This window comes from Pituophis catenifer, unplaced genomic scaffold (genome assembly GCF_029215685.1).
Source record: "Pituophis catenifer annectens isolate HBS135680 unplaced genomic scaffold, rPitCat1.0.hap2 SCAF_14, whole genome shotgun sequence".
NCBI lineage: Eukaryota > Metazoa > Chordata > Lepidosauria > Squamata > Colubridae > Pituophis > Pituophis catenifer.
In genome coordinates, this window is record NW_027256894.1 from 18,354,522 (window position 1) to 18,378,430 (window position 23,909).

General features: G+C 41.0%; 1 protein-coding gene across 3 annotated transcripts in view; it reads right to left on the reverse strand.

Annotated features, from left to right (window-relative positions):
- Positions 1 to 4,829, reverse strand: part of MYO5A (myosin VA) — a 47,856-nt gene extending 43,027 nt beyond the window's left edge. For all 3 annotated transcript variants that reach the window (XM_070953744.1, XM_070953746.1, XM_070953745.1), the window contains exons 1-4: positions 4,753 to 4,829; positions 3,909 to 4,065; positions 1,790 to 1,933; positions 793 to 874 (exon numbers count right to left, since the gene is read on the reverse strand). In XM_070953744.1, the coding sequence (XP_070809845.1) occupies positions 793 to 874; positions 1,790 to 1,933; positions 3,909 to 4,065; positions 4,753 to 4,814 (445 nt within the window). In that variant the 5' untranslated portion in view covers positions 4,815 to 4,829. The remainder of the gene's footprint in view (positions 1 to 792; positions 875 to 1,789; positions 1,934 to 3,908; positions 4,066 to 4,752) is intronic.
- Positions 4,830 to 23,909: the final 19,080 nt, after the last annotated feature.

Sequence of the window (23,909 nt, forward strand, 5' to 3'; positions counted from 1 at the left end):
ACAAAAACAAGATTGAAATGTACTTGAATATTAATAGCTTGGGTTGGTAACAGTGATGGGTTGCTACTGGTAGCGGTGGCTGGAGGCTCCGCCCACCCGCCCGGATGCTTCTGTGCAGGCGCAGAAGCGCTGCGTGCCTGTGTGGGCGCACGTGCACCCACAAGCAAACTGGTAGCAACAGGATTTGAAACCCACTACTGGTTGGTAGGGCTGTTGGTTTGAGCTCCGAACTTGGCAATTGGCTTGCAAATGTTTTATCACCATTCGAGAAGACATCGTCGGTGCGCTTTGAATTGTGCTCCTCTGACCAGCACAATTCAAAGCGCACTGACGAAGTCTCCTCGAATGGCGACAAAACGTTTGCAACCCAATTGCCAAGCTCGGAGCTCAAAACCAACAGCCCAAAAACAATATTATTTTTTATAACAAAACACACTTCAAAATGCTGTTACGACTTTCATGCAACAGTCAAGTAACTGCAGCCAAGCAAATTGACTAGTTGTTCATTATTAAGAATTTATGCCCCTTGCTTTGAAGGCTGAAATTATTAAAAAAAATAAAAATTAAACTAGACTCTCCTGGAATCAAACCCAATTTAAGTTCAAAGTTCAAAATCAGAGATCCGATGCAGTCAGAGGGATCAAGCAAATAACGATTTCTCTTAAATTATTACTGGTAAAATGTTGATAATATGATAGCACTGGGTGCACATGGAAGACAGATGGTCATTAATAGATAATAAAAGTACTTCGGTAAATGCCAAAATGTGGTACAACTGATACCGTTACATACCCAACCGCAAAGCTTTAAATTCAGGCAATGCCGCAGAAGCACAAAGCTGATAGAAGATATGGTAATTTCTCTCTTCTTCCGCCTTTAATGCAAACAGATTATATTTGACATGAACTAGCACGTCAGTGCTGACTCTTAGCAACCACACAGACAGCTGTCTCCAGGAACAAATGAATTACACACAAATACATACACAGAAATAGTATATACCATGGATGAATTTCTGTATGACACATACTGTACTATCCTGAGAAAGTTTTGACTAAAACAACCCATAATTTGCTCCCTTCTGATTTCTTCCACTGGTTCTTGAGACTCCCTCCGGAACAATAGATGTACAGATACCGTATTTTTCAGAGTATAAGACGCACCGGAGTATAAAACGCACCGGAGTATAAGACGCACCTACCTTTTTTGGTGAGGAAAAGAAGAAAAAGAAATCTGCCTCTGAGCAATCTTGCCTCGTTGCAGCAAACAGCAAACAGCCTGCTTTACTTTCATTTTCGTTTTCAGCATAGCTTGATTAGCACAAGGAAAAAAAAAATCTGCTCCAGCAATTTACCTCTTTGCAGCAAGCAGCAGAGCCCTGAGCAAAACAGCTGAGAACAAATCAGCTGAGAGTTGGGAGGCCGATCCAATCAACTTGTGCTAATTAGGCTGTGCTGAAGCTGAAAGGAGCTGTTTTTTCTTGCTGTTTGCTTGCAAGGCGGTAACTGCTGCGAGGCAGAGGCCAAAGGGTGGGGGCCAGTGGGTGGGCAGGGCTACATTCAGTGTATAAGACGCACCTAAAATTTCACCCCCTTTTAGGGGGGAAAAAGGTGCATCTTATATTCCGAAAAATACGGTACCTTTCTTCCTTAAATTAACCATTCCTACTCTAGATTGCAGTGAGGAAAACCAAACAACATCCCACTCCAGGTGTAACCCATCAGATACAAAGTTTTATTCCCCAACTCATCCATTATGCAACTTCAAAATAAGGTGGAATCCACTTTACCTGGAATACCACTCTCGATTTTTCTAGGAGGTAAGTTCTCATGTTAGCCCCTGTGATTCGATACCGCTTATCAAAACCGATTTCAATGTACTTCCCAAAGCGACTGCTATTGTCGTTTCTTGTGGTTTTAGCGTTGCCAATAGACTGTAGAGAAGGAAAGAGGACAGGGTCAGAAAACTTTTTTTTAAAAAAAAAAACCAGTCCCATTATAAACGGCACCTTAAGAAATGCTTCTTTCTCACACACATGGGATGAGGATGCCTCTTGTAAGATTAGGGTTTTCTGAGAACACATGTGCATATCCAAAAAGAAAGACAGACTACATCATGCTTGAGAATTATTCTTTTAACAATTGCCAATTTTTAATCATATTTAAAAGCGAGGCCTCTACCCCTAATTCAGGGGTCGGCACACTTAAACACTCAAAGAGCCACAAAGGTCCTAACCGGAAGCCCCCATTCAATTCTGGAGCTGACCGGAAGTTCGGCTCCCCCCCAGAGAGTCTCCTAGCACGACATCCTTTTTCCCCTGCCGACTGGAAGTCTGATTCCCCCAACCATGGAATCTCCCCAGCACAACGTCCTTTTTCCCCTGCCGCTCAGAAGTCCGGTTCCTCCCACCAGAGTCTCCTAGCGTGGCGTCCTTTTTCCCCTGCCGCCGGGAAGTCCGGTTCCCCCACCATAGAGTCTCCTAGTATGGCGTCCTTTTTCCTCTACCTGTCCTAACCAAAAGCCCTATCAATTGTGGAGCCGACCGGCGACAGGGAACCGCAGCAGAGGGATGAAAGAGCCACATGCAGCTCCAGAGCCACAGGTTGCTGACCCCTGCCCTAATGTAATCTATACCATGTCTCCGGTTAGCATATTCACATGCATACAATATTACTAGACACAAGCAGATCTATTTTGTGTGGGCACAACGAATTGTTTTACTAAAAACTGTGTACAAGGTAAGTATACACTACCCCAACAGACCTTCTTTCAGAAAATGCATCCATATATTTTTGTTAACAATAACTGCATGTTAGTGACAGTGCAGCCTACACTCACAAACATGGGCTATTTCATTCTAAGATTGAATCAGAGGTTTTGTTGGAGACTGAGGGTGGAGGATAACAATGATTGCATTTGTACATCACCAGGGATGTAGTGAAGGGATTTGCATAGGGTCAAAAAATAAATATTAATGCATGTTTTAAATTATGATGGCTCAGGATTTTTGAGAGTTGAAGTCCGCAGGTCTTAAAGTTGCCATAGTTGCTCACCCCTGCCCTATCAGGTCAGGAATCTTTATACACCTAGAAGGAAAAGTGAAAATGCACACACGGCATGCCTATTGGTTAGTATACATTTTTACTAATCGTTACTCAGTGAAGTTGCTTGCAAATTCCACACAGCACAGCAAACCAGGCAGAATTACCTGAGCTCTGAATACATCAAAAACACCACTGACAAAGTTGCATTAGGGCCACCTCCACTTTTGGTTTTGAGTTTCAAGAAATGCTTAAAACAAGAAAAAAAATAGATTTTGAAACATTCAAGAAAAAGGGGACGCTGGATTTGTCAGTAGATCTCCTGAATATTCTGCATCTGGTATGTATATCATCAGGGAGAATATATATATGTATGTATGTATGTATGTATGTATGTATGTATGTTATGTATGTATGTATATATGTATGTATGCATGTATGTATGTATTTTTCTTCAGCCAAGTATTTTCCTACCGTAAACCAAGTTTTTAGCCATAGCTCAGTGAAATCACATCCACTATCTTAGGCGTCTTCAGACAGCAAGCTAGCATTTTGCTGCCTATTGGGAGACTAATATAGATCTATCATCTTCAGGCTAGTGTATGTAAATCCTTTATATATTTATTTATATATATATATATTATATAACCTTTCCCTCCCCATCCATTTCTCTTTTTCCTTATATTTTTCAACATTTTCCTGTTTTCCTTCACAAACTGTTAGCCCCTAAAATTTTAAATCAGTTATCTGATATACAATCCAGTATGGTTGAAGCAGTAAAGGGGAAACAAGTCATCCAGTGGCAAAATTGCTCTCTAATTTTTCGTTGTTTTTTTTTTTTTAAAAAAAAACATATTTTGGTCTTACCTCCATTATAGGATTAGAAGCTAACACTTTCTCTTCAACATTAGCTTCACTTGCAGACCCGCTCACGGTGGCAAAGTATCTCATGGCATACTTGGCAGACACGGTTTTCCCGGCTCCTGATTCCCCACTTACAATGATGGACTGGTTCCGTTCATCTCTGAAATAGAAGCAAAAATCATTTAACAGAGTAACAGAGATGGAAAGGGACCTTGGAGGTCTTCTAGCCCAACCCCCCCTGCTCAAGCAGGAAACCCTATAACTCAGGGGTTCTCAAAATTTTTAAACAGGGGGCCAATTCACGGTCCCTCAGACTGTTGGGGGAACTGGACCTGCTGGGTGAGCGTGGCTAGGTGGTCATGTGACTGAGTGGGTGTGGCTAGGTGGTCATGTGCAGTGGTGGGTTCCTCCCGGTTCCGCCGAGCCGGTAGCGGTGATGATATGACCAGCCAGGTAGGGGCTAGTTATCGTCTGCATCTGCCTCTCCCTGAGAACCGGCTTATTGCTTTCCTTTGCTCTCCTCTCCTCTCCTTTCTGCGCATACACGCATCTGGGATGGGCCCCATTCTGTTCCTCCCTGTCACTCAGCTCAGGCCCTGAAGACAGCTGCCTCTCCACCTGGGGGAGGACGGAAGGCCCTGGTTCTGCCTCTGATGCTGTTTCCTTATCAGAGCCTTCCAAAGGCTCCGAAGCTGCCCCAGGTTCTCCCTCCACCTCCTCCTCGTCTGAGTCTGCTGCCAACTCTGCTGGCAGCCGACGGGCCACAACAACTATATTTATCATGACAACAACCCCCTTCGTTCCACAAAGCTAGTTGGTGAAAAGCCAACACCCCCATCCCACAAACCTGGCCATCTGTTTGTATGCCTCCTCAGCCACAGCAAAGATGTGGGGGTCCATGTCCCCCATATTTTGGCCACTGTAGGCATTGATGATGTCTTCGCCATAGATAGGCAGCTGCTCGTAAGGATTGATGGCAACTAAAACTATACCTGAAACAAAATAATAACAAAGACAGGGAAAAGCAGTGGAATTAATTCAGGAAAGATTTCGCCCATGTTAAACTGCAACCACCACAATAATTAAGTATTTCCCCTTATACTTTGTCAGTGCATGGGCTAAATGATGTAGCTGATATCATACAGAATGTAATTTGAGTGGTCATCTGTAGGAGACTGGGCTTCCAGTGTGAGTCATGGTTGACTAGAGACATCTCCATGAGCGAGCAATGACTATTACAAAGAATGAAGGACCGGCAGGCAGACCAGTCCTTCAATGGAGTGAACAGGAGATCACCCACAACTGCTCTGAATGCCAACTCCTCACGAGGAGACCATAAAAGAATAGTTCCCCATGGATTTGAATGCCAGGAGCCAAAATCTATATTCTCAGCACCAACAGAGCCTTTGATAAGGACACTTTAGTAAGGATTCTAAGCTCTAACTCACTTTCTAAAAACATTTGGAAATGTTCAATTTAACGACTTTATGGATATTCGAGACCTTCAAAATAGTGGATTTAATTAGATACCTGATTTTACTTTCTCTGAATTTAAAAAAAAAATTAAATGGGGTTTTAAGAATTCAAAATAATATACAGTTTGCAAAAAAGCAAAAAGATTAAGTTCTAAACAGATTGGGAGACCAGAGAGATTTGGAATATTATTTTTGCTGTAAGATTTGAAAAACAGGTATGTTTTTCATTATACTATATAAATATAGATCATTATACTAGAGAGAGATAACTAAAAAAGAACTAAACCCATATGAGGAGGCTCGGTGAAGGTTGCTAATGAACACTAGAGGGAACTAAAGGACCAGGCAGGAAAGAATTGAAATGGCTAAACTGGCTATTGGAAATACAAACGACAAATCAAGAAGACTTGTAAAGAACAGAACGGGAATAGTAATCTATAGAGAAGGGAAAAGGCATATGAAAACCTTAGTTAAATTATAGAAAGTTTATTAAACAAACTCTGCTTAAATCTCTTCCTAATTCTCATGCATTTTTAAGATGTTCCCATTTTTTAGAAGAACTTCCCTTGTTGCACCAACTTTCAAGAAACTGATGAAAGATCTATAACTGTGTCACAGATGCACACACACTGCATGCACAGATCATCCCAACAACTGAAAACATAGATGTGTCATGTGACTTTGCTCAATAATCATGCAGTAAAGGTTTAAAATAGCATCTACAAATTTAGGTAAGCTTCATGCCTGAGTATATGTGACAGTTATCGTGTCTATTCTACAAACTTACTTGATACCAACCCATGCCAAGACTGGAAAAACGCAATCATTGCATAATTGCGGTTTTATGCAACCAGCGAAGACATAGAGGTTTCACGATTTTAAAAATAAACTCAGGCCCCCATAGTTGTGAAAGAAATATATTTTTTTTCAGAACTGCAATTTTTCTTTATTCTTGGCCTAGAACGGGCCACTTTCCTACCAACACTAATGAGGAATAACATGAGAGAGACTTCAGAGGATCTGTGCTTACCACAATATGTATAAATGAGTTTTGAGTCTATAAATCGAACTTTGAGATTGTGGAGAACAGCAGGTTCATGAAGATAGCTGAGTGCTGTCAGGTCATTTTCACCCACAAGTATATCTGGATTTCGCAGGGGTGGTAGGTCCTTAGATTTAGCATCAAGTTTATATTCAATATCCTAACAAAAATAACATAAATTACATTTGGAGAACATTTTGTAGTTTTTTTTCCACAACGTTCTTTAGGTGTGTGAATTAAAAAGAAACTTTTAATTCACACATCTAAGAAAGAGATCCTAAAGATATAAAGTTTTTCTATAGCAGCTTACAAACGTTTTTCTCAAGTTGGTTGTTATGGTTTATACCGTTTCCCCCAAAATAAGACATCCCCTGATAATAAGCCCAATCGGGCTTTTGAGCGCATGGCAATAAGACCAAGCGCTTATTTCAGGGTTCAAAAAAATATAAGACAGGGTCTTATTTTTGGGGAAACAAGGTAGTAGTACATAAAGAATAGAATAGAATAGAAATTCTTTATTGACAAAGTGCAATTGGACACATAAGGAATTTATCTTGGTGCATAAAAGAAAAGATACGAATGTATCTTTTCTTTTATTTACTCTGAGAGCATATGCTCTCAGAGTAAATAAAAGAAAAGATACATTCGTCAAGAATCATAAGGTACAACACTTAATGATAGTCATAGGGAAACAGTCAATATAAATCTTAAAGATACCAACAACAAGGTTACAGTCATATAGTCATAAGTGGGAGGAGATGAATGATAGGAATCATGAGAAGATTAATAGTAATGCAGACTTAGTAGATAGTTTGACAGTGTTGTGGGAATTATTTGTTTAGCAGAGTGATGGCGTTCGGGGGAAAAACTGTTTTTGTGTCTAGTTGTTCTGGTGTGCAGTGCTCTATAGCCTTGTTTTGAGAGTAGGAGCTGAAACAGTTTATGTCCAGGATGCGAGGGGTCTGTAGATATTTTCACAGCCCTCTTTTTGACTTGTGCAGTATACAGGTCCTCCATGGAAGGCAGGTTGTAGCAATTGCTTTTTCCGCAGTTCTAATTATCCTCTGAAGTCTGTGTCTGTCTTGTTGACTTGCAGAACCAAACCAGATAGTTATAGAGGTGCAGATGAGAGTCTCAATAATTCCTCTGTAGTACTCTTTTAATAAAGTACTCTTTTAATGGTTTTTATTTTATTTATTTTACTTTATTTTAGGGATACTTTAAAGCCAACTGGAAGACTTTGGTAGCAGGTGATGCAAATTCCAAATAAATAGGGTCATATCATAAAACCAAAGAATTCAGAATCAAAGTATAACAAACCTTACTAAATATAAGGGTAAAATTAACATTACCTTGCCATCCTCAAGTCGAAGATGCAGGACTTTGTCTCCTGGTTTATAATCTTTCAAAAGTTCTGCCGACTTCCACACTAGTTCTGAATCAGGTATCCAAATCCTCGCATACTAAAAAAAAACAAAAAAAAACAATTACAACAGTTAACTGGTTTTGAAGGAATTTAAAATAGGAGCATAACCACACTTACCAACCAACATTTGCAGCTCCTCTCTCAAGTCAATATTATGTATTTCTGATCTTTTTCTCCCTTAATTAATACCAAATTTGGGCTCTCCACTGGCTGGGCAAAACTCCATTTTAGGTCCTCATTTTCCAGAGAAATCCCTTTAAAAGATTCCATCTTTCTTTTACCAAACTCAGAGTTACATCTCCCCCTCAAACTCAGTTTGCAAAAAAACTGAACAAGAATGTGTTGGACTGCATAGTAGATAAGTAAAGTCCACAACGAAATACATCCACCCCATCCAAAAGGTGAATCAGTTAAAGCCCCAGCAAATATTAGCAAAGATAGGTAGGAGGATAAAGCCCACAGAAGTTCTGAGACAAAAGGCAAAAAAAAAAAAAGAAAAAAAAAGGACAGAAATAAAATACATGGCTAGAGAAAATGATAAAGCAACATAAAGATTTAAAGCCAGAAATATTTTTAAGTATTTCGCGAGAAATATATAATAAAGGGAATATACCGTGTTTCCCTGAAAATTTGATCTTGTCTTATATTCTTTTGAACCCTGAAATAAGCGCTTGGCCTTATTGCCATGCACTCAAAAGCCTGATTGGGCTTATTATCAGGGGATGTCTTATTTTGGGGGAAACGGTATATTTAATATTGCATGTTTTGAAGGCAGCAAGAATTGCACAATATTGGAAAAATGAGGAAACTCCTCCAGATGAAAATATAATCAAAAAAATATTAGACTGTGCGGAAATGGATAGGTTAACATTAAAGATAAAGTATAAAGACGACACAGAATATTTTTTAACTTGAGATTTGTTTTACCAATGGCTAGATAATAAAAATAGAAATTAAAAATCGGAAGAATGCTATTATATACAAGCAAAGAATATTGCCATCACTATTATTATGTATATATAAAATGACCCAGACAATATACTGTTTATTAAATACTTATATATGTTAAAGAAAAATGTACAAATAAAAATAATTTTTAAAAAGAAGATCCAAGACCTTTCATTCTTTCTATTTATTAATGGATGTTAAAACTCTTTGTAGCTGAAAGGAATAGACCCGAGGTGGCGCAGTGGTTAGAGTGCAGTACTGCAGCTATTTTAGCTGACTGCTAGTTCAGATCAGCGGATCAAATCTCACCGGCTCAAGGTTGACTCAGCCTTCCATCCTTCTGAGGTGGGTAAAATGAGGACCCAGATTGTTGGGGGCAATATGCTATTTAGTATACTGTCTTTGATGTAAGCCGCCCAGAGTCCTTGGAGAGTGGGTGGCATAGAAATATGAATAATAAATTAAATAGATAGATAGATAGATAGATAGATAGATAGATAGATAGATAAATAGATAAATAGATAGAATAACAAGAGTTGGAAGGAACCTTGGAGGTCTTCTAGTCCAACCCCCTGCTTAGGCAGGAAACCCTACACCACTTCAAGCAAATGGTTATCCAATCTCTTCTTAAAAACTTCCAGTGTTGGAGCATTTACAACTTCTGGAGGCAAGTTGTTCCACTGATTAATTGTTCTGTCAGGAAATTTCTCCTTAGTTCTAAGTTGCTTCCCTCACTGATTAGTTTCCACCCATTGCTTTTTGTCCTGCCCTCAGGGGCTTTGGAAAATAGTACCTGAATAGTACAGGTTTACTGAAATATGTCTTAACCAGTTCGGAATACTGAAACTGACATCCCCTAAATTCCGCTGAAGATGTTGCCTAGCCTGGTAACGAAACATTAGGAAACCAATTCACAAGCTCGGAGAACAAACCTTCACCCTTATTGCACACCAGAGCTACAGATATCCGCCACTACTGCATATGTCTTAACCTTCTGGGAATTTTGAAACATAGAACGGCAGTAGGGAACAAAGAACTTAAAACCTTTCTAAAAGAAATTGCAGATCATGCTGTTACAGATTTTCTGCTCGCTGTGCGCCATTAAAAAAACCCCCAAAGCTTAATTACTATGGGCTACACAGACTTTACAAATTACGGTACTTGGCATTCGAGGCAGTCTTATTTACCTACCTATAGGATCAATATCACATCTAACAATCCTAGGAAAAGAATATGAATGTGGCAAGTCACATTTTCTTTTTAACGTAGTTGTTTTTCTTTTGTCACCAAAGATAAAATACAGAATAGGAAAACTGTCTATGGAGATTCTCAGTCATCCAAGTCACAGTTGTTCCAAAGGTGTGTAGAAAGTTAGCACCCACCCCTCTCCTAGAAGAATGAAATATTTTAGGAAATATTTAAAAAGGCAGAATATTATATTTCCCTGGATGAGAAATGGAGAAACATGTTTTAAAGACAAAGCAGCTTCCTGCCTCCCCCCACCTTTGTCAATGGACCATCATCTGCAACACAATAGGACCCATCTAGCAACAGAAACTCACCACACGGCACCTGGGGAGATTACATCAGCCAGCAAGGCTAGCTAAGACCCCCGCCCCCTGGAAGTCTGACAACCAATCAGGATACTTTTTCTGGGCCCCAGAAGTTCAAAGCCAGAGAGGGTATAAAACCCAGGGAATCGCAGCATCTCGGCCCCTTTTCTGCTCAGGAACTCAAACCATGTGATCCTGTCCACCATTAAACCACCTTTCCAAGCAGTCTCCATGTTTCTAGTGTCTTTTTCCCCACTTGGAGCTGAACCTAGAAGGATATTTCTTCCAACAGGTGCTTTTTCAAGAGACAACTGGATTTTCTTGTTTCCTGAGGATACAGACAAACCTCCAAGTGGCCTCAATGACTCTAAAAGGATGCAAATGACCAGCTGTCTGCAAGGAATATAAACCCTTCCATTCCCCACCATCCAGTCAGAGCTGAAGAAGCTTCTTGGATGAGAAGTGAAAAGTCTTCAAAGAAAAACCAGAAAGTTGAAAAAGCACCTTGGGGATAACCATGAACCTGGATGACTGAGAATCTCCATAAACAGTTTTCCCGTTATGTATTTTATCTTTGGTTGACAAAAGAAAAATAAATATGTTAAGAGAAGGTGACTTGCCACATTCATATTATGACTTGCCACAAAAGCCTTTGGGACAAAGCGGGGGGGGGGGGGGAATAAGGAGCCTTGATGGAGCAGTGGACTAAAATGCTATTAAATAGCACTTAGCTGCCAGCTGCCTGCAATTATTGCGACTTCAAATCTCACCAGGTTCAAGGTTGACTCAGCTTCCATCCTTCCGAGGTAGGTAAAATGAGGACCCGGATTGTGGGGGCAATAAGCTGACTTTGTATAAAAAAAAGAACACTGCTTGGGGGTGGGGGGCGAAAGCCCTACTAAGCAGGTATATACAAAAGTATGAAGGCTATTGCTTAACGCATTGTAAGCCGCCCTGAGTCTCCGGAGAAGGGTGGCATATAAATCGAACAAATAAATAAATAAATAAATAAATAAATAAATAAATAAATAAATAAATAAATACAATAAAATGCACGTGGGGCCTTATATTTCTGTCTCGAAGTCCTGCTCTGTTGGACCATTGCTAATGTTAATTGCCAATCCCATTCTCACCAATAATCTAAGGTAATGTTTCTCAATCTTGGCTACCTCAAGATGTGTGGACTTCAATTCCCAGAATTCCCCAGCCAGCATATGGTGGCTGGGGAATTCTGGGAGCTGAAGTCCACACATCTTGAAGTGGACAAGGTTGAGAAGCACTGCTCTAATGCCACAACATTGGAATCTTGTGCATCTCTGCTGGGAAAACCACGACATCAACCAGTTGCAACAACAAGGACCAAGGGAACACATCTCCATAGAAACCAGACAACCAAAACCCACTGCGCCCACTACATGAGATATTTAAAGGAATAAGGTCTGCCATTAACAGATGCTCACGGTGTGCGAGTTTGATCACCTGGGTTCCTGCGTTAATATTCCTACCGCGGCAAAGAATCCTCTTAATAATTAAGCTGCAGGAGTTGGCTGAGTTGTAATTGTTCTCTTTTTTCACCTGAATTTCAACCAATGCCACCTAAGAGAATCAAACTTGGGTTTATATATTGTTGCCTATACTGCACGCAGCTTGCTTGGGTAGCAATGTCCTGCAAAGGATCCGTGAAATATTTGCTTCAAAACCTGAGAAATAGTTGTAGAAATATTTTTAATATTGTTTTACTTTTATCCTACCATTTTTATATGCTTGTAACTCAAGGTGGTTCGTGACCAAATAGCCATTGAATAGCACAGATTTTCCCTCAGACTTTAATCTGGTCTGCAATAGAAAAGAAAACCAATATTTATTCCTCTGAAAATCATCTACTCCTCAAAAAATTGGAAGACTTTTCTTTAAAAAGTGAAAAAAATGAAAAAAAAAAAACCCTTGTTTTAAGGTAATAACATCCACTACAACAGAGGTCTTTAAACTTGGCAGCTTTAAGACTTTTGGACTTCAACTCCCAGAATTCTCGAGCCAGCTATGTTGGTTGCTGGCTATGCTGGCTGGAGAATTCTGGGAGTTGAAGTCCATAAGTCTTAAAGCTGCCAAGTTTAAAGACCTCTGCACTAGAAGTTTAAGAAGTCACTTCAAGGAACTTCAATTTCATAATTGCCAGAAATATCAGACAGGCTTGAAAAACTCTTTAAGTTATCTCATGGAAAGAATAACTTGATATAAGTAATACACAGAGGGATTTCCCCCAAAAAAATAATTAAATGGCATCTAGTATTCTTCGCTGAACCTTACAAACTCTTGGAACAACCAGACGATGAGACAGCCTTTGAAGTTTTTCAACTGTAAACTCATTAAATTTTGATAAAAGGAGGACTGACAGCAGGATTCTGTTCCACCGAAACAACAAGAGTGTTAAAGCAATTTTTTCTTGCGTTTCAAGATCATATGAGCAAATCACCAGACCAAACTATCCACCAAAACATTCGCATCATAAGACTCACTTGAGGCATGCATCTCTCAAAGGCACCAGTGGTGGTAAAAATAGGTATTTTTAAACTCAGAATTGTCAAAAACAGGGTGCAATACGCTTCGCAAATCAACTAAAAAAACCCCCCACAGGAGGAGTGTAAGGGCATCGCTAATTTTTTTTAAACATCATTTTGGATTTTAAAAAAGCAACGTTAGTAACAAATGCAACTGAATAATACAAATTTACGTTTGTACTCAATAATTTAGGTACATTGTTAACATATAAAATCAGGACATATCCAGAAACGTTATTGTTAGAAAAACAGTCATGTATCCTCAGCTACTCAACTACAAGTAGTACCAGCTACTCAAGTCCAAAGCAGCATTATAACAACATTCCATACCAAATTAAGCACGAATGAATACATTGGGAATGCTTTCCCTGGGTTTCAGCCAATGTCTCCCTTTCTTCTAGCAATCAGAGAAGGTCTCTTTCCAACATGAAAAATAAATAATTTTTTGGGGGGGATCAAGCCCACTGGATCCAGCACCTGTCAGCACTATTATCGCGATTTCAGCTCGGTTTCTGGCCCCCTTTGTCCAAATTATGTTGTTTTACACCTTCCAAACATAATTTCCACAACACGATCCACCTCTGCATCATTTTATACAATATGTAAAGTAGTAGTAACATGCTCACAGCTATCAAACCCTACCCCCACCATTTTTTAGACTCAATAAACTTCAGTCTTCCAAAGGCAGAACCTGCCTTCTTGAACATTTAATAGAAATTAGGCCATTTGAGGGCAAAGAACGCTAAGGAAGTAAAGGAGACAAGTTTTGCTCTGGCAGCAAAAAAATGTCAACGGAGCCAGTGTGGCACAGAGAAGTTAAGGCAAGTGTTTCTCAACCTTAGCCACTTTTATATGTGTGGACTACAGCTCCCAGAATTCCCCAGCCAGCATTGTTGGCCTGGCATAATCATGGGGCACTATGATTATCCTTTCAGGTTTGATTGCATAAATGTAGAGAAGGCGACAGTTCATCGCCAGAAGACAAAGTGCTATTTCAAAAAGAAGCATAAAAACACAATTCTGGCTGAAACCGAGTTGCTGTCCTTCAATTATGGCACACCCTGGGTTCAGATTGCAAGGTTCAGATATCTAACTTGCTAAATTTGCAAGAACGGGAAGACAGAAGATTAGCAAATCTGTACCACAATTTAGTAGAGAAAAGGAGGAAGAAAAAGCACTACCCCACCGTCTTCTTGCAAACGGAAAACTATTGCAGCAGGAGGTGGAAAATTTTAAGCTATCTCTCTGTTCACATAGAACAGAATAGAATAACAGAGTTGGAAGGGACCTTGGGAGGTCTTCTAGTCCAACCCCCTGCTCAGGCAGGAAACATTGTTGAGTGCGCTGTACTACTTCAACCTGTAGTTTTAAAAAGCCTTCCTCTACTGAAAAAAAATACAGGCAGCAAACCGTGTTAGATTTCTACATGACTAAATTTTTTTATTTTTTTTAAATAAACTTGTTTTACTGCTTTGCCAACTTTACAGGAAGAAGACTGAAGACTTATATCTAGAAGATTGGCAATAGGAAAAGCAAAACTGAAGCCCCCCAAGGAAGTCACATCAGAATGTAAGCTGCAACCCTTTTTTAAGGCTAAGAACACCCATCGCTGATATTAATTTATTCTGGGAGCATTCAGGACTGCCTTATTTTCAACGAAGAAAACAAGGCATGTGATGTAAAAAAAAAATGATAAATCATTAGAAGGAAGAGTTTTACCCTCAGATCAAGGTTAGAAACATTAGAAGAACGATTACATTTTCATCACATTTTCTCACATGAATCTTTAGGCAAAAACTTTTGTCAAATAAAACTTCCTTTGTTGTCCAACTAGAAAGTTGTCCAGTTTGAAGACACAACATTTTCTCTGTAGCTGTCAGGGCAACAGGAACCTCATCAAGCATTCAGAACAGAAACCCACGATATAATAAGAGTAGTGGGTGTCTCTGTAAATAAGTCCCACTATATTCAACAGTAATTACTTTGCAATAAATTGTAATATAGTTTTTCCCTAACTGGTGCTCCCCACGGCCTTTAATTCCTGCAACTCCCATAAAATCCCATAAAATTAGAGCTAACGCACTGCAGGGTAGCAATTTGAGGCAAGGACATATTCAAAATTAATACTGGAAAAAACAACATCCTCTATCATTAATATAAAGTTAAATATGTAGTATCATTTTCTGAAAAATCGGAGTATATTAATATCCTTGCATACAGCATTAGATTCTGCCAATCTAAACTGGGAAACATCATTCCAAAATTATTCCAAAATTGTCAGTTTCCATAGGTAGAACAAAAAACAACAACAAAAAGACAGTTCATCTCTAGAACACTCGTTGCTAAATTTGCACACCAAAATATACTATTCTCTTCCATTAAAACTATACTCCGTACTTTTCCCATAACATGCATTATTATATTCCCTCTGGGTACGATCCATTGCAAGTGAATCAACCAGTTCCTTGTGCAACTTTAAACAGGACTGCCACCTTGGCAAAGAGGTTATGATCTCTGAATAACGAGATCTAGCACTAAATCCCATCCATAACAATTAGAAGGTTAACTTACTTGAAGGTACATATGGTTCAAACTATCCACTGTTTTCCAGTATTCGCGGTGATGCAAACTTCTGCTAATCTGGGCAGCAATCATTGTCACCTTAGTAAGCAAGACATGGGGTTAAGAACTACTCGGTGCTGGCCTCTAGTAAGCCATGTGGGTTTGAGCCGATTCTAGCGGACAAAGTGATGCTAGCCACTCTCAAAGCTACGTAAGGATCAGTTGAGTGATAGCTACTGTCAGACAGCCAGATCCTTTCCTTGCCAAGAGTTCTTCCCAAACGTTCCCCAGCACAAAAAGCCGGAGTGTTTGCTCTCTTGTGCCTCTCGGAAGAATGGCAAAATCCCGCTGTCTTGTGACAGTCATCAAATGCTAACCTTCAAAAAAACATTGCTCCCAGCGGTAATTTGTTTCCACCATTCCTATGAAGTTGGCGGCACTGAGACTTTTGTTCTTCCCCCCTCCTAGAAACAGTGAGATTTAATAGCTAAAGTGTTCATATTCAGTAACCTGCCTTAATCTTGGCTTCTTGCTCGCACATGCCACCCAGGGATGGGCTTCAAAAATTTTAGCAAGGGGTTCTCTGCCTGGTTGCTGGGTGGGCGTGGCCATAGTGGGCGTAGCTTAGTCGGCCTCCTGCACCATGGCGGGGGGGGGGGGTTGCCCTCCCCAGGCTCTGGAGGCTTTTTTTGAGCCCCCGGAAGGGTGAAAACGGCCTCACCAGGCTCTGGAGGCCGGAAACGGGCCTGTTTCTGGCCTTCCTAAACTTCCAGTAGGCCCGTTTTTCGCCCTCCCCGAGCCTCCACACACACCCTGCACTTACCTGCATCCAAAACAGTCCTTGTGGGGACTCCTGGGAGGGGAGGGGACGGGTGGGCGGGGCCAGCCAGGAGTGGGATTTGGGGATTCTCCAAACTGCACAGAATCTTAGCTAGAGGTTCTCCCAAACCCCTGCAAACCCCCAGCAGCCCCACCCCTGATGCCATCCCCTAAATCTACTGTATCAACAGTAGTTGACATACTGCTCAAACAAGTAAAGGGAACACAAAATTACTGTATGTAACGAACAAAGTATTTAATAAGGCTATTTCATTCATTCAGATCTCGGATGTCTTCTGCTTGTGTTCCCTTTATTTTTTTGAGCAGTGTATATATTGTATTTCTATATTTTATAAGTAAATATATCTTTCTGATGGCCAGGTTGGCTACAGACATAGTTGCTATTATTCACCTATATTTTGGTGGCAGCAGAGTACATGTTTCTACAGGTAATTTTTTTCTACCGTATTTTCTACTGAAAATAAGACCCTGTCTTATATTTTTTTGAACTCCAAAATAAGTGCTTGGCCTCATTTTCGGGGAGTCTTATTATTTTGGGGCGGTGGAGCAAAATGGGGCTCCTCTTGTTGTCTTACCTGATTTCCAGCTTTGTCTCCCTAACCCTAACCAGAGGAAATGGCGTGAACCAGCTGTGCATGCGTTTAAATATTTTCAGGGTGGGTTTATTTTTGGGGAGGGCTTATTTTAGTGCATGCATTCAAAAGCCCGATTGGGCTTATTATCAGGGGATGTCTTATTTTTGGGGAAACAGGGTATGTATATCTATAACCATGGTGGTAATATCAGACATGCATGGCTTCAGCATCCTATACTTTTGTAAGTCTATACATGGGAACATTAAAAAAAAATTGGAATTTCCCTTTTTCAATCTCCTTTAAAGCGCTGTATCAAATCATCTTGCAAAGCACTGATTCATAGGACGGATTGCATCAAAAAGGAGAAGGGAGTGGTTAAACAGTTTTGATAGTTGAGTCTATTCAGCAGTTAACGATTAATCGCCTACCACACCCCAAACTAAATTAATTTGCTGGAGGTGATCAAGAGATTTTAAAAAAATAAATGCTAATGTGTATTTTTATAGAAATGCCAAAGCGTTTGACACAGGCTACAAGACTAGATTTTTAAAAATAGGCTCTTTAAACTCTTAAGAGAATCTTTACACAGATATAATCTATGCACAAAAAACAAACATACTGTCATGTAAAAATACACGTTTCCACATCCTACTCTGCACCATGTTAAAAAAATAAATGGCCCACTTCTTGGCAGTCATGCAACAGATGAGAAATTCTAGCTGCTGTCATTTCACAGAGCATCAACTAGTCAATATACTTCCTAGGCAAAGTCATGGATGAGCTCACACCTTCCCCATTCACGCTGTGATTCTCTACAGCAGGGGTCTCCAACTTTGGCAACTTTAAGACTTGTGGATTTCAACTCCCAGAATTCCTCAGCCAGCAAAGCAAAGCTGCCTGAGGAACTCTGGGAGTTGAAGTCCACAAGTCTTACAGTTGCCAAAGTTGGAGACCCCTGGTCTGCAGCAAATATGTTAACACTGAAGATGTCCATATGAGCAAGACATTATAGGTAGTCTTCAACTTACGACCACAACGGAGTCCAAAATTTCTGCTGCTGAGAACTTTGTTGAGTTTTGCCTGCCACCGTTGTTAAGTGAATCACTGCAGTTGGTGAATTAGTAACCCGGTTGTTAAGTGAATCTGGCTTCCCCACTGGCTTTGCTTGTCAGACGGTCACAAAAAAGGGGATCCTGTGGCCTTGGGACACAGCAAAGGTCATAAATATGAACCAGTTGCCAAGCATCTGGATTTTGATCACGTGACCATGGGGATGCTGCAGAGGTTGTAACCTTGAAAAACAGTCACTTTTTCCAGTGCCGTTGTAACTTTGAACAGTCACTAAATGAACTGTTGTAAATCAAGGACTATCTGGACTGCTATCACTTCATGAGGCTCTAATCATAATGTTTAGGTGTTTTCTCTAATTAACGTATTTTAAAATGAGGCCTTGATCTGTGGAAGTGTACCTCTTGAGATGTGCTTGCACATATTCACAAACACGAGGATATTTGTTCCAAAGAATTCCAGTGAAAGGGAAGGCAGTACATCCGGGCTGATTTCTTGAAATTGCAGATTTTGGTCTGCCCAGCATATATGAATAAACATTTCCCATGAAATGCCCTGTAAAGCAAGATGATTTCTTCATAAATAAAATGCTGCCTCTCATCAAGTCAGCTCTGCCCATGTTCATCATACTTTCCTTGGAATAAACCGCATAGTTAAGACAAATTTTTATCAACCAAAATGCCAGGGTTAGTCTGCATGGCTTTCTTTAATGAATAGAAAGGGTGTGTTTTTTTTCCTTTAGAAAGAAATTATAACTTCAACTTATTAGCCTACCAACACACTGCATTTACATTTGTTAAACTGTGTTCGCACCCCATTTCTCTAACTGCTTGTCTCTATCCTACCGGCTGTTGCAATTTTATATAGCAGGCTATATAACTCTCTCAGGCTATGATGCTAAAATGTGGCTCTGCACCCAAGTCTGAGATTACTGAGCCTTTGTTAGTTTTTTATTGGTTTGGGGTATATTTGGTTGTTTTAGTTTTCCAGATGTACATGTTTTGTATTTGGTCTTTTCTGGGTACCGCTGTCCAAAGCCTTTTGGGAGGTAGATGGTCTCAAAACGTTATCATCATCACCATCATTACCATTGCAATACCTGGAGACAGAGGAATAGAAGAGAAAGAACTGGAGAAAACTAAACAAAAGCGCCTTTGTCCACAACTGTCCTGCTTTCCTCTTAATCATTAATATTTAGCTGATTTCTGACATTTTCCATCTCCCAAATCTGATCTTAGATCTTAAGCACATGTGCAACTTCTGTTGAAACAAATAGGCCACACTAGTCAGCTGAGCTAAAACATCTGGTTAAAGAAATAAACGCCTAAAGCTTTGAATGCTTTTATCCATTGCACCGTTGTAGCGATGCTCTAAATTACAGACCATCAGGAATCTTAGTTCATTAAAGTTTCCATGCAAATGTCCTTAGGCCAGGGCCTGTAAGATTTGGATGCTTCCAGGCTACAGAAATATTGATCCCGCCTCATTCACAACCATTTTCTTACTGCTTCTTTCATCTGCATATCACCAGCCACTATCCCCATAAAAAAATCCATTAAAGAAAAATGTTAGCTGCACAATGTCTCTTAACCGGTGAATTAACAGGCATCTGAAAATATCCTTTGAAATAGAATATATGATTGCATATACCAGTACTTCTTAACACAATTAATCTACATGGGTTATCAAAGAAGGTATCTATACCACACCCCCATGTACTTGGGTGCAAACCTCACTGACTTCTGATTAGAGACTGATTCAGTTGACAAACTGGGCAGGGCTTGTCTAGTGAAGAAAAGGACCAGAGGAGACATGATAGCAGTGTTGCAATATCTGAGGGGCTGCCACAGAGAGGAGGGGGTCAAGCTATTTTCCAAAGCACCTGAAGGCCAGACAAGGAATAATGGATGGAAACTGAACAAGGAGAGATTCAACCTGGAAATAAGGAGAAATTTTCTGACAGTGAGAACAATCAACCAATGGAACAGAAGTTGCCTTCGGAAGTTGTGGGAGCTTCAGCACTGGAAGCTTTCCAGGAGACTGGACTGCCATCTGTCAGAAATAGTGTGAGGTCTCTTGCTTGGGCGGCGGGGGGGCGGGTTGGACTAGATGACCTACAAGGTCCCTTCCAACTCTGTTAATCTAATCTAATCTAATTGCTAAATGGCTTGCCTTATTTTCAAAATAAAACCACCCTATTCCACTTCCCACAGATCAGCACCATCTGTCACTTAGTGAAAGCCAATGTCACAAGTAGAGGGATTTTGTTGCCTTGCCACAGTAGTTAGGGGATTTTTCACTTGATGTGGTTCCTGTTTTTTATGTTGAACTGCATTAGTTCCAATTTATGTACTCAAAGAACAAAAGCTTGGCTGGCTAATGAATGGAGTCAATTCAAGCTAAAAGACTGCAACATCGCTGCAAATGAAGTGATTGGAAAATTTATTAGGTTGCGCATCCTTCAGGACCTGTGAATTGAGTTAACCTAACTTTTCAAAATGAGCCAGTTTAGTGTAGTAGACGAAGGCACCAGATAAAAAACTGGGCAAAATGTGAGTTGTAAACTTGTAGGCGCAAAGTTAACTGTGATAAATATGAGCACGAAACAACTGGATGCCTTTGGGCCAGTCACTCCCTCCCAGCTCTAGGAAGAAGGCAATGACAAGCCATTTCCAGAAATGTTGCCAAAAAAACCTCATGGACTTGTCCAGGCAGTTTACCAGGAGTCAAGACTGATTCAAAGGCACCTCCCCAGAAAAATCCTTTTCAAAAGGCACAAAGGAACAAGTAAAATAAAAAGAAAGTGATCTGATGTACACTAGTTAACTAAATTGTAATATGCTAATCCAAAATTAATTAATGTAACATACGTCCCTAAAGAAAAAACAAATTGCCATTTCTACATTACCATTTGTTTAGGCTTTGCAATTCTCTAAACAGCTGCAAATGAAGAAAAGCAAAAATACTAACAGAAGAGTTTAAGAAAAATTTGAGAATCTCTAGAGATGAACACAGCATCTTAAGTTACAGAACCCTGGGCCATCGCTAAATCCACCTCTTGAAAAGTTAACTGTTCATGCATTTTAATTTCTCATACTGTATGAATAAAAGAAACAGTCATAGCTGCCACTGACCATCACAGCTGCCATCTTAACTTTTTTTGTAGCATCCTACAGACCAAGTAATTTTCTTATTCCAACAAACAGATCTACATCTTCAACTATATGGAACAAGAGAAAGAATTGCCCCCAGAAATAAAGAATGGGGAGTTCCAAAAAAAAAAAAAAAAGGAAATAAGCAGGTTTTACCTGCTTAAATAATTTCTGTTTTAAGATTTGTCTAGATTATAACAGCAAGCAAGCAATGTATAGCACAAAAATCAAAACCTTGTAGTTGTGAAATATTTTTTTATCGGTAGTAACATCAATCTCTTATTCATCATTCCCAGACACAGATTATCACTAGTTTTACAGTCTTAAGAAACTAAAATTCCTACTTCTACCACCAAGGACAACAAAACTTATTCCTGAACAGAATAAAAAAAGATCACAATGACATTGCAATTAGGCCAAAATTACATATATCTCCCCATCCAGCCTGGCTATTCAGAGAACCCAAAAGTTTCATTTCCCTGTGGCGTTCACCAGGCAGGCTTTCTCTAAAACAGCCCCCACTTTATGGTCGACCAATATTTTCATTTCAGCAATATTTGGAGCTCCCAACTTGCTGCAATTCCAGAAACAACTGAGTGCTGATTGAACACAGTTTTGGTCCCACGTGACTATCAATGCATGCCTGTCTTGGGTACTATTTTTGCTTTTCTTTTGTGGCTAATTTTGGGTTTTTCTATTAAATTGGATGCAGTTCTTTAATGTCAGTTTTTTCTTTTCATTAAACATTGCACAGTACACCACCCAGAGTCCTTGGGGAGCAGGCCGCGTTATAAGTACTGGAAATAAACAAACACAATTAAATCAAACATGATTCACGCTTATGTAGCAGAACAGAAAAACCGGTAGTTCAAAGAAGCCTTATTATAAACAAAAGACACTTTTCCATCCATGGGCTGATGAAGCAGATTTTATTCCTCCTAAAACTGCCATCATTAAAAAAAAAAAAAAAAAACTAGTTTTCCCAATGCACAGAATGATGCATTTTTTAAATCTTTCTAGGGCAGCGATTTCAAATTCCCAACCGCTTCTGAGGGAGGGAGAGGAATCTTGAGGAAGGGCCTGCCAAAACTGCAAAATGCAGGTGCGAAAGCCCTTAAATAAGTTTTTTTTTTTAAAAAAAAGGTATAAAAAGGATGCTCCAACCCCTTGCATTCGGATATGCAAAAAGAGAGAGAGAGAAGCAGGGATAATGATGGAGGCAAAATAAATGGAGGACACAGGCAGTTAAGATGCAGGCGGAAAGATGCTACTGCAGGGGGGGGGGGCAGGTTGCCATGCTTTGCGTTTTATGGAGGAGGGGGGGAGGAGGATATGCAATCCAAAATTGGGCACCACACGAAACAAAAAAAACAAAAACAAAAAAAAAAACCAAGGAAGGCCCATTATAAAAATATATGTATTATTCAATGAGGCATCAAGAGCAAGGAAACCATGCCGCATGCAAGCAAGGATGGGGAGAGAAGGGAAGGGGGGGGCTCCCTCCTTACGGCCAAGAAGCCCCCCCTCAGAAAGAAACCCCCCCCCAGTCAAAAAAAAAAGAGGGGAGCCAGCAGCTACCTCTTTGGGGGCGCTCTTCCCCCCCACCCACCCTCTGCGCCCCCCCCCCCCACGGCGTTGCCAGGCAACCTCCAACGGTCACCCGGGCAGGGCCTGGTTTCCTCCTGCCGCGCGGGCGCGCGCGCCCTCACCTTCGTGTAGAGCTCGGAGGCCGCCATGGTGGTGGTGGTGGAGGAGCAGCCGCCGCCTCCTCCTCCTCCTCCTCCTCCTCCTCCACTGCCTCCGCCGCCGTCTTCCCCAACCCGAGGTCGGTCGGGCCTCGGGGCCGGCTGGAGGAGCCGAAGGCGGGGCGGACGTGAGGGAGGGAGATAGAAAGAGAGAGAGAGGCGGTCGGTCGGTCGGTTAGGCGGCTTACTGGCTCCCCTCAGCCATGTCGCTACCTGAGATGCGCCGAGAGAGAAGGATGAGGAGGTGCGGGCGGCCCCTCCGCCGTTGCCTCCGCCTCGTCAGGCATGCTGGGTACCGGCGGAGGCGCCCGAGCGTGCGCGCCGCCGTCCCCCGGGCGGATGGAGAGACCCTCTTTTTTTCCCCCCCTTTTCTCCGGGTAGAGGCAGAGGGTGGTCGCGTAGGGGCGGTGGGGAGGGGGGGGGAAGGAGGAGGAAAGGGGGGGTCAGGGAAGCCTCCCTCGTTCGTTTTGGGTGGGGGCGCTGGAGAAGCGACCCCCCCCTCATAAAATGGGAACCTTTCATGAGAAAGGAGGGATTCAAAAAAAGGTTTGGAGGGAAGAGCAAGCAAGGTGATGAGGGGGTTGCTGGAGGGTGGAACATAGGAAGAAGGGTTGGAGGAATTGGGTGGTGGGTCTGGTTTAATGAAGAGGGCCTGGTGGCTCAGCAGACTAATTAACATCCACTTACATCTGCTGCCTGCAATGACTGCAAGTTCGAATCTCCCCAGGCTCAAGGTTGACTCAGCCTTCCATCCTTTCTAAGGTAGGTTAAATGAGGACCCAGTTTGTGGGGGCAATAAGCTGACTTTGTATAAAATATACAAAAGGATGAAGGCTATTGCTTAGCGCATTGTAAGCCGCCCTGAGTCTCCGGAGAAGGGTGGCATATAAATCAATTTTTTTTTAAAAAAAAAAAGAAGGATTAAGGGGGGACAATGATAGCACTGTTCGGATATTTGAGGGGCTGCCCCAAAGAAGAGGGAGTCCAGCTATTCTCCAAAGAGCCTTGGTGGCGCAGCAGACTAAAGTGCTGTTAAGTAGCACCAGCTGCCTGCAATTAC